Source organism: Oreochromis aureus, linkage group 17 (genome assembly GCF_013358895.1).
Source record: "Oreochromis aureus strain Israel breed Guangdong linkage group 17, ZZ_aureus, whole genome shotgun sequence".
Lineage (NCBI taxonomy): Eukaryota > Metazoa > Chordata > Actinopteri > Cichliformes > Cichlidae > Oreochromis > Oreochromis aureus.
In genome coordinates, this window is record NC_052958.1 from 33,228,305 (window position 1) to 33,240,261 (window position 11,957).

Sequence of the window (11,957 nt, forward strand, 5' to 3'; positions counted from 1 at the left end):
CATCGTTCTGACATGACTTGACAGCAGTCGAGTAGTATTATATTACACCTGCACTCCCATCTAAGCTTTGGAGTTAGGAATTCGGGTTAAGCAATGCTAAACAGTATACCTAATTCACAGCATATTAAATGTGATGCTTGACATGTTATTCTTTTAAACAACAGTTTTGGAGTTAAGGAAATCTTGGTCTCAAATGTTATTGTGAACAGTCTCATGTTAATGCTAAAGGTAATGACATTGCAGTTAGCATAGCTTAGGACAGGAACATAGGGAAAACAGCTAGCATGACTCTGCCCATCCACAGTTCACTTACCAGCATCACTTAAGCTCACTGATTAAAACATTACATCTGTTCATTTGTTTACTCTGTACACTGTGCATTTATTAAATTATCACTTTTATATTTAAAAACTGCAGAAAAACTGATGAAAAACAAGATATCGCTTAGCATATCTCATAGCCTACTCTTATAGACCTTACATAACACTGATTGTAATTACTGGGATTTACAGGTGCTTGTAGGCAGATTTTGTACATGAGAGTCAGACTAGCTGTTTTCACTAAATGCATTAAGCTAAGCTAAGCAAACTCCCTGTTGATTGCAGCTTCATATTTGCAGCAAAGCTTTGGAGAGAGCCAGACAAAAGCTATTTTTCACTATTTAGTCTTTCGTCAATGAGCTAAACTAGTTAGCTGGTAACTGTGGTTTCATATTTAAAAGCCTGATGGTACAGTCGTAAGGCCCTTCTCACCTAACTCTACCAAAATGTCCATCTATAAGCTGGCTTACAGGCTTAGCGGCCCTCATGGGACTCAGTCACACCGGCCTAGAGACTGCTTGGTGACATCTTGGCATCCGCCGGACGCTTGGGAAAAATATGACAAGTTGATGAGTGTTGGATGTTACTGGCTGCATCCAGGTGAAATTGGTGGATAAGAGGCTGCTGCACCATGATTGCTTTGGTCGCTAGCATTTTGCCATGGTCACCCGTCGTTTGTGGAAACGACGGGTGACCTGGAAACAGAACAGTCCCCTTCAAAGTAAACTGCCATCAACCTTCACAACCAGTCAGGAAATTCACATTTTTCCCTTGCAACAAGTGGTTGCCAGATGGTTGGGGACTGGTTTCCACACATGTGTGACCGGAGACTTAGTTAGAAACATTTGACTCAAATGAACAGAGTACTAGAAAAGAAGTTAAAAAAAATAAACAGTCTGCCTCCCAGGAGTGAATCTTCTGTATTTGTGTTATCTATGGCTCAGTCTCAATATCAGCTTTGACTGACACACCACTCCTGAGCTCAGTTCTGGCCAAAACATGACACCTGGATACTGAATGCCTGCCGGCACACCTGCTACTCCACTGCAACTAAACACAACAAAACTATAAATCCTCACACTGCAAATACAAACATGCACACTCACAGCATAGATGTGCAAATGCATGCTCGTGTGCACAATATTGCACACCCACACATAAGGAGTGACACACAATAATGGACACTTTTTTTTTTTTACAACAGTAATTAAAGGACAAGTCAGGACAAAAATAAATTAGCTATAGTGTAATTCAGACAGTATTTTTGTGCTACGATTTTAGGCTGAGGTTTTAATTTCCAAATAATACTCACAGGGGAGGAACTGGTCTATTTTTAGAAAGTCAGAAATACATAAATAATTCCACGAACCAAGGGTTACCAATGAATTCAATTAAGAGCTTTAGGCCAAGAAAAGCATTTAACAGGAACTTTGCGGCTTTGGCATCTCTTTCTTTCTTTCTTTCTTTCTTTTGTTTTTTTAAATGGGTCTTTGTTTGGTGTGGAGGCCCGCAAGGGCAAGATAAGCTCATGGCTGACCTTAATAAATACTTAATCACCCTTCATTTTGTTCATTCATGGTGGCGAATTAAGTGACACAACGCAAACATGTTAAACAACAGGAATGGCATTCTAAATATTCAATCCAAGGTCTCTTTAAAATGCAAGTTACCATGGAGCTGTCCAAAGCAAATGACTGGGGAGGAAGGCAAGATGACAGCCCAGCCCCCCTTACTCTAAAACAAACACACACACACACACACACACACACACACACACACACACACACACACACACACACACACACACACACACACACACACCACTACCACTACCACAGAAAATAACTGCAGTGGCTTCTCTCCTGCTTTTGGATTCCTCTGGCCACAGCTGTGGAAAAGTTCAGTTGGGAAAGCTGAACAAAATGGGGAAAATATGAGATTTGGGTGAACGGGTGCATGGAAACTAATATCTACAAGAGCCCTGACTTTATTTTTTAACTAAAAGGCTGGAGAGGAAAGAGCTGTAAAGTTGGAGCTATGCTAAGCCAACAGAGGAGCGGCCTCACGGATCACACACTATTTCTAGCAGTCCGGCACACTGACAGTCAACACCACCCTGCACACATGGCACATCATCGTCTTACTATGGTAAACACTGTCAGAGACACACACACACATTTCACAGGCAGGCATGCTGGAACACATGCGCCGCAACATAGGAAACTACCACAGGAGGCAAAAAATAGAGGAGAAATTAAAAGGCATGGGCATGTTTTTGATCCATAGAGCACATCCTGTGCTGCTAAATGCCAATAAAAGCTTACCACACAGACACTTTCTGAATCCTGTGATTAATCTGGCATTTGGTTGCATGACGGGTGATGACAACATGTGTCACCCGGTAACAGCCGTTTTATGATACAGATGTTTTCTCTGTCATCTAAGCACAATCAGAAAGTCATTTGATATGTTCATAATCAGACAGTCAAATGTCAATCCAGTCAATAGACACACACACACATACAAATCCCACCACCAACACCACTAACAATGCTCTACCAGGAGTGAGTTAGTTGTTACTGAACTACGCTGTGAGTAATCCGACCTACGGCCTGATGTGCTATTAATCTGGTGTTAAAATGCACCTAAATTAGTGTGAAGGATAGAAACCCGCCACCGATTAGAGTCTTAAAATAAAAAGGAAAGCAAGAGGTCTGAGGTGTCTCGTCCCTTTGCTTTGCATCCAGAAGAGGAGGAGTGCGGGGTGGACCGCCACCAGAAGGAGTGTACTATGAGTGGAGGAGGATGATAATTATCAGAAGGGAGGAAGGAAGGTGAGAGTTCTCTGTTTTAGAGGATCCACGGGAGTTGAGGCCATGCCGTGTAGCCGTCCTACCTGGCTGCTGCTGCTGGTGCTGTTGTGACTTGGCCTTGACAGATTTACCCGCTCGGCTGGATGTCTGGACCCCCGGTTTACAGCCTCCTGGGTTCACCTGAGGACAGGACCGGTCCTGGCTCTGGCCGCCACCACGGGGCAAAGATGAGCCTTCAATGCGCTGCTTCATTTCAGAAGACAGCATGCGCCCTTTGTGCATCCACTCTTGCATCTTGTTGACAGTGACACCATGACCTTTGTTGACCGTGTTGGCCACCTGTGTCTGGAGTTCAGTCAGCTCCTGCTTGTTGTTGTGACCCTGATGTGTTGCCGTCTCGGTGTTGCTGTCTGAGGAACTTGTGATGCTGTTGATGGAGCCACTGCTCTCATTCAGCTGCCCGCCCCGTTCTTCTTCAACGCCATCATCTTGCAGCAGCTCCTCGTTGCTGACGGCACTGCAGAACACCCGAGGCTCAGACAGCTCACCCGCTTCTGTGCCTCCTTCACCTCGTTCAGCTTCTTGATCATCACAGATTTCAGCACTTTGTGTTTCACAAGCCTGAGCACTCTCTGAGAAGGCGTCCTGGTACCTAATCTCTCCATCACTTGTAGAGCGTGACAAAGTAGGTTTTTTGGTGAAAGACAAGTTCGCCATGCTCTTACTCTTCACCCTGCCTTTGAGTCCTACCTCTACAATTCCAGTGAGACAGAGCAGCAGTGAGTCGGTGTCTGACACCTGCTGAGGGCTTTGGTCCTCTCCTGACGACCAGGAGTCGCTGTCCCTGTTTTTCAAAGACAACCTGGAGCACAGGCTGTCCCTGGAGTGGCTACTACACGATGAGGTGGCCTGCTGCTCAGTTAAACCACCACCGATCTGCTGGATATCCATGTTGATATCATTCATAGCATTGATAAGAAGGTAATAAGCCTCTTTCAGCTGGTTCCTAAGCCTGTCTGTTTCCTGGGCACTGTTACTATCACCAGCCTGTCCTTTATCCTGACCAGGCTGGGTGAGCTCTACAGTCTCTGCTCTCTCACTGTCAGTCATTGGTCTGATTGTTTCATAGAAGGGCAGAATTTCATTATCGTAGTAATCGTCATCTTCGCTGTCTAAAGGGTATGTGAGTGAGGGCTCTGTGGCGCACAGGGATGCCATGTTCACGTCGCATATTTCTAACTCAGTGGGGAAAAAAGTGGGACTCAGCAGACCACCTCTAACGTCCCCGGCATAGTCAGGATCATAGCTCTCAATATTTCTGATTACAGCATTCTCTTCGGTGTTCTTTAACATGCGGTTTGGACACACGCGTGCCGCGTAATTTCGTGCGTTTGTCTCCAAAGTCGGTCTGCTGTCAAAACTCCAGTTGGCATTGCTTTCATGCACGGCCACAACAGTCCCTACCATGTGCCGGGAGCACCCTCTGTCTTTGGGCTCTCTAACCTCCCCATCAGCTCCTTTAAACCGGCTCTCTGATGGTTTCCCATCCCCTACATGCGCCTGTACCTGCGTTCTGCTTAAAACTGGATTTGAACTGTCCCCAAACCCGATTGAATCGCCGACCGAAACGCAGTGTTTTCTCTGCACCTGCGGTCCAGAGAGTGGAACACCCGCGGTGACTCTGTCAGCGGACCTGTGCCCCTGTTTGCTCCTATCACCCTCCCAAAAAGCATCCCCCCCAAACGCCAAGTCTCTTTGAAGTGGGACCCCCAGGAGCTCCTCATTAACCCGAACCCTGCCCCCGCCACTTCGCTCTCGGGGACGTGAGCCGGCCAACTGCGTTGCGCGACTCTCCGCTACTGCTATAACCCCCTCTGTCTGCACCACAGCGGCGTCAATATAATTCTCGTACGTACTCATTCTCTCTGGCATGCAATCCAGGTCTGCGAACAAGACTATGGAGCGAGCCTCATCGGAGACTCGCTGCGTTTGCAAAACTTTTTCTTTACCTTCTCGGCCCCCATTCACCGCAGCGGCAGCAGCAGGAGAGCCGTATCCACCGCCGACCGTCGCTCCTTTCCTGGATTTCTTCCCCCGGAGTTTCGCTAGTAAAGTCCTCCGCAGAGGATCAGCCATTCCTTTCCTTTGCCCCCCCACCCCTCCCCCGTCCCCCTCTAGTTAATTCCTCCCGGTTTCTTTTTGCGCACTTGCTCCAGAAGGAAAGGATCGAGTGGGTTCTCCTTTGCTCGCCGCGGTCAAAGCTCGCCGGGCGGACGGGCTCCTCTCCATTCTCCACTGTCACCTCGGCTCTGTCGACCCACTCACTCCAGGCTCACTTCGCTCAACTGCACCACCTCTCTCTCTCTCCCTCCCTCGCTCGCTGCTACACGCACACACGCACGCACACGCTTTGGCTCTTCCTTTCTCTCTAGCGCCTCACCTCACCCTTTCCTCATGTTTGCATCTCAAGTATTTGAAGCATTTTTCTTAGCTTATAGTTCAAGTAGACGAGGCTTACCTTGAACGTGATTTATCCGAAGAATTATATGGATGCTTTTTTGTGGGGGGGGGGGTTGGTGTGCGTGTTTATTTTTGTTTTTGTTTTATCCAGATGGAGGATCCAGTATTCACTGGGTTCCTCCCACACTCCAAAGACACACTAGAGGGGTTAACTGGTGAGTCTAAATTGCCCAGAGGTGTGAAGTTATCTATCTGTCTGTGTTATCTCTGAAACACACTCGCAGCCTGGCTCGCTTTGGATAATGTGAAGCATTATTTTGGCATACATTTTGGACTTTTAACTATACTTTCTTAAGTTTTAGAGCTTACATTCAAACTCAGAGTTTATGTAAGTAATAGAAAAAAAGAAAAAATCCTGTCTTTTCAACATCTACCTTAGAAAACTGGGGGAAGGGATTTAGTAAGAAAGGAAAATTGTAGTGGATTAACAAAAGATTTATGTTTTCAAATTACAAGACAGTCTGGGCAAAATTGCAGAACATAGTAGTAGAACATAGAAAACACATTGGATATTTACACTGAGGCTACTTTAAGAAAAAATTGTGTAATTTTGAAGTTAATGGCAGCAACGAACGGGGAAGTTGGGACGGGGCAGCAAAAGGCTGGAGAGTAAGAGGTGTTAAAAAGAAACAAATGGAGGAACATTTTGCAGCTATTTAGATTAACTGTTGACAGTTGAGTAACATGACTGGGTATAACAAGAGCATCTCATAGAGTCAGTTTCTCACAAGTAAAGATGGGTGGAGGCTCACCAATCTGCAAAAAACTGTTTCTACAAAGAATAATGTTCTTCAGATTATAATTGCTTGTATCCTGTGTGCAAGACACAAGGCCAGAAAATCATTACTGGACTCTGGTGATCTTTGGGCCCTTTAGGCTGCACTGCATTCTTGTTGTTCACCTTTATTATTACTGAATGAGCAAATTTATCTACATTTGATATGGCACCTTTGCAATTTTCAGACAAATATACGGGTTTAAATGACATATAAATGATTTTACAGTGTTTCAGTTACAGGTTTTCTTGTGAGGAAATGCATTTATGTGAAAACAATGGTTTTATACAAATGTATAGCACTGACATATTACTGATGCAGTCCTGTATGTTCATTGATAAAAATGCAGTACAATAATAAAAAAAAAACCCAGACAAACTGTAAATCTATGTAAGAGTTGCCATAAACTAAATGTAGTGAAACAAAAAAAACTCCTTGAAATGAAGCTGCAAATGTGCTTTGCATCTTAAACACGAGTATGGCTCCACACATCACAGAACTCCTCCGTTTTGGTAATACAAGCGTATAATTGTAACGTTTTAAGCTTTACGTGCAGAGCCACGGCGTGGGTGATGGGGTGTGAAGCTCCTGCCTCTCTGCTAAAATTCAACACATATTTGTCCCCAAAATGTGAATTAAATTCAGTTGGAGAGCAGTGAGCCAGGACTTCAAATTACCGCCTTCGCTGGTAGCTGTGAAGGCATTTCAGCAAACAGCAGGGAAAACAACAACTTTCATCTCATGGGAAAAAATGCGCTTGACACTCTGCGAAGAGAGAGGGAAAAGGGAAAAACACTAAGCTTAAGAAGATGGCGATGAGGTAGCCACACAGCGTTACTCTTTAAAAATGAGCAGGATCACGTGTGTCATGAGGAATTTGTCGTTTCATTGCTTTATCTTTACTTTTACACACACAAAACCTTTTTTTTTTATCCCCAAAATGATACCAACTTAAATAGCCTGGCCTGCCTGATGATGGATCACTGCCGATTACTGGACTGACACTTTTATCTGAAGTGTATCTTCTGTAATCCTCTCCTCTTTGACCTTGCATCTAACCCCTGTCCCTGCTTGTGGGACAACCCGTGTCTTAAAAGCGCCCGAGACAGCAGTGAAAGGAATGAAACATACTTGACTTGAACCTTAAGCCGTTTGTTTGCTGTTGCCTCTGCTTGGAATGTGCAAGAGGATGAGCTGCTGAAAAGCTGCAGTGGGTGTATAAGTGCACATGCGCTCTGTATATACCCCTCCCTTTAAGACATGCACATACCCCCTCCTGCACACACACACACACACATACACACTGACTGGATCTGAATCCATTATAAGCCTCTTGGCATCACTGCACCTCTGTTTTCTAAAGTCTACCCATGATTGAGGGCATTTATTGTCAGAGCCATTCATCAGCAGGGCCCCAGCGTCCACACTTTCACGCACCCCTCCACCCACCCACCTCCACTACCCTCACTAAAACATGATAAGCATCTGTTATGGCCCTGCAGGAGCCGCGTAGACCCTGACGCCTCGGCCTGCCTCCCCGACTGACTGACTAGACCCTGTCTGGGCAGTTATTTACAGGTCAAAACCTGCAGGCTGCATACTGTGTGTTTGTGTGTGAAAGAGAGCAAAAGAGAAAGCAGGAGACAGATGAGGGGGTGTTAGGGATAAGAAGCTAGAAGCACAGCGAAGGATGCAGACCTCTGAACTTTAAAGAAGGGCAGCAGTTATTCAGTGGGCTCACTTCAGGGCATGAGCTATCTCTTCTTTGTGACAAATTAGTGCAATTTTCATATTTAAAATGTCTCGCATTCTTCGAAATGTGCTGTTGATTCCTTTGTACCAGCGGCAGTGGCTCCCTGTAGGCACAGCAGTGTGAGACTGGAATGCAGAAGATGGTTATCTGTTACTTAGTAACTTAATTAATCATTATTTGGGTCATCATTTGATCTGTACTGTGTCAGAAAATAGTGAAAAGTAGCCACCATTATTTGGCATGAGCTAATGTTAAAAAGTTAATTTTACTGAGAAGAAAAAGGGATGGAAATATCAAAGTTTTAGCAGTATTTTTAAATATTTGTTTCAATTTAGTAATGAATTACTATAATATTGGTTACTGTTTCACCTCTAGTTACCCGTGCATTGCATATAAAACTTATTAACACACAAATTAGACTAAGAAGATATAACCTTTAAAAAATTTAACTAGAAAACATTAAATAGATCATACTGGATCTTAATGGTCTGCTTACTGGTCTGGATGTCACACTGCCCACCCTTATGCATTCCCACTAATAATATGAGCATATAATAATAAGTGATGCCTGTTATGATACGTCTCTTCTTGTCTCTCTCCTCTTGCGTTTATACACCACTCTCCACTTAATCATTAGTTATTATTAAGCTCTGGCTCTCCTCCACAGTGTGTTGTTCTGCCTGAGGTGTCTTCCTGTTTAAAGGGAGTTTTTCCTTACCACTGTTGCCAAGTGCTTGCTCATAGGGGACCGTCTGGAATGAACAATGCTATAGAGCTCTGCTGGTGTTCACAAGCAATGAAAAAACATACACTGCGTTACATTTTCTGACATAATCAGAAACATAGGCACTGCCATTTAATTAAGGCCATTTCCACCGTATACTTATAAATACTTACTCTAGCACCAAATCTGTCTTAAACATGCACAGCACCTGCTGTTTCCGTAGCATTTTCTAAATCTACAGCATCCAACTGGTTACGGAAATTACAGCATTTAGTCTTCCCAGAAAATAGGGCAGAAAAAAGACAAGCACACTATTGTTTTTTTTTCTTCACTCAATTTGATGACACTGCAGATATGTAGAGCCTTATCCCACCACACTGCTTCACACAATGAATTAAAGCAGATTCAAAGGAACCCAAAATAAAGCACGTGTTATGGGTTGCTCAGCGCGCTGACTCGACAGTGCAGGAGGAATGGAGAACGTTTGTTGACCTTTTTCTGTTGTGCCTCCACCAGTTACTTGTGCCTATTGTGAAGGCAGTAGCAGAACATCTGCTTAGCTGGCCTCTTTTCAGAAGGCCTGGCCAGAGAGCGTACCAGGAAGAAAAGTGAATGTGTAAGTGTGTGTGTGTGTGACAGAGTGAGGAAAATAAAAGGATTGAATGAGTATATATGTGTGTATGTGCACGCACATTTGCTCGTGCATGTGAGCGTGTGTTGGGATTCAGAGCTTTGCAGCTGTTGGGGCTCTCCTCCTGATGGCTGCCCATTGTTTCCTCTCTCTGTGTCTCTGGCTCTCTCTCACTCTCTCTGTCCCAGCCTGTTTATGGGCCTTCCCCTCTTTCTTTTTTTTTTCAGTGCACACCGCAGCTAAATTTATGCCCTTGGACAGAAGCCTTTCTCAGGGTATAAATTAGGCTGGATGCTCCCTGTCAGAGTTGCAGTGCCAAGAGGCTGCAGCTTTATGTTTCAGAGAATCACAATATTGTCACAAGCATTCCTTTACAGTTTATTTTACTGCTGAGGAGGACCTCTTATGGTGCTTCATTATATCTGCAGCACAGTTTTGTCAAAGTTGTGGGCATATTGCAGCTTTAATCATGTTTGATAAGCAAAACCTTGTGTTCCATAAAACGCAAGTTAATTGTTGTCAGGGTGGAAAATCCATTTATACACTAATTAGATGCTCTTTTATGAGATAATCAAGAGTAAATTAAAAGGGTCATTTTACAGTGGAAACAAATAAATAATTCAACTTCTTTGGCTGGGAAAAAGCCCACTTGGGAAATGCTAAACTGCTTGGTATATACTTTAGTTTATAGAAAGATCAAACAGAAGAGCCTTTAATCTTTGGACTGGGCCAGGTTGACTGTCCCTTAAGCTAAGCTAAGAGCTTCATTGTTACCAGACAGTCATGAAGCTGGTTTTAAGCTTGAAATGATGAAAACATCCACAGAATTGATGCATCTGTGTAATCAAGCTGGGGACAATCGTGATAAACTATAGAGCGTCCACATATTAATTACGCTAAAATAAAAGGACAGTATCTGTAAAATGGTTGGTGTAATTCAGCCTTTAGTATCTCCTGATATCCTCGTGTCTGGAACATAGATAAGTTCTTATCAGACATTAACCTGACTGAAACAGTTGAAATATTGACTGAAATACTCTTGGATATATACAGAGGGAGGAGAGTGACCACACAAGTCACTCTGAAGATACGATAAACATAATGAAATTGAACTGAATCCAAAACCAAAAAGTTTTGCTAACCTGTCATGTAAGTAGAACACAGTGTCACAACAAACCAGCGCTTTGTGGTTAATACATGTGTCTTTCACAATATTCACACAGAAAACAAGCACAATCATGCATGAAAAAAAAAACATCTGGCTTTGGTCTGATTGGATAAATTAAGGACAAATGGCCAAAATGATAGGATAGCCATACAGTACATAACAAACAGAGAGAGACTGGGGAGACTGGGCTGTCTTTGGTGTCTGCTCCGCGTTGTTAACAAGAGACAACTTCTGACATTTATCATGAAAAGAGCTCAGTCTTCTTATCTCTGCTACTGTTCTCTATCACTGGAGAAGTGTGAAAGTACATTCCTGTCCCTGACAGCTTCACGGCCGTCTTGTCATGCTCACGCTGCCAGATCCAGCACAGAATCACTGTATATTATCCAAGCTGTATTATCTCTCATTCAAGATTTTACCCTTGAGTTAAGATGGTGCTCAGTGTCTTGGAAGCTAAATATATTTTCAATTTCTTTAGTCAACCCAATGTGTAGTAGAAAAATAATCTTTCTCTAAACTTAAATGACAGCTTTGCATTGTGTATTGTGGCAGTTTAGTTGTTTGAGTAAATTTAAAAATGAATTTAAAATGAAAAAGAGGCAGAGCAATTTCTCAACCCATAAAAGAATCCCGTGTCTTTTAGTTTTTCAAATGCCGTTGTTGTCCTTCTTTACTCTGCAGCTATTAACCTTTATTTGTCTGTCTGATGACACTGCTCTTCTCTAAAACCTTCACAGATGTTCTTGGTGGTATAAAGGAATGGAACTTTTTTTTCAAGCTTCAAACATCTTTTGGAAATATTCGGCTGCAATCAGTGGTCAGTACCACACTGTTACTGTAAACTGCAATATTATGTTACAGTCTGACCACTATTTGGAAAATTCCACCCCAGGCTATGAGAAAAGACCCCGTGGTTTATAACAGATAAAGCCTGATCGGAGTAAAGCAGTAATTTTGCTCTTTTATAGTTTTGCTCTTTTATAGTTTTCTCTAAAAAAAAAATATTTTCAACAATTTAATATTAATCATTATTGTTCTCTAAATGTACATTACTGTGTAAATGTTTTGAGCCACACATTTTTTCTTTATACTTTTGTGGGAAATGGGAATGGTTGCAAGGATTCATGGAAACCATCCATGGAAATAAGGCAAAGCAGCGTCTGTACAATTCTAACAAACTTAGAAGTCAATAATTGGCATGGCTACCCTTATTCTTCAACACAACCTGGGCAAAAAAAATTCTTGAAATTTA

At 43.1% G+C, this 11,957-nt stretch overlaps 1 protein-coding gene across 1 annotated transcript in view; it reads right to left on the reverse strand.

Annotated features, from left to right (window-relative positions):
* The window catches only part of syde2 (synapse defective 1, Rho GTPase, homolog 2 (C. elegans)), a 50,652-nt gene extending 45,194 nt beyond the window's left edge, over positions 1-5,458 (reverse strand). Inside the window, exon 1 of the mRNA XM_039601019.1 lies at positions 3,217-5,458. Within this exon, the coding sequence (XP_039456953.1) occupies positions 3,217-5,269 (2,053 nt within the window). The 5' untranslated portion in view covers positions 5,270-5,458. The remainder of the gene's footprint in view (positions 1-3,216) is intronic.
* Between the last annotated feature and the right edge of the window lie 6,499 nt (positions 5,459-11,957).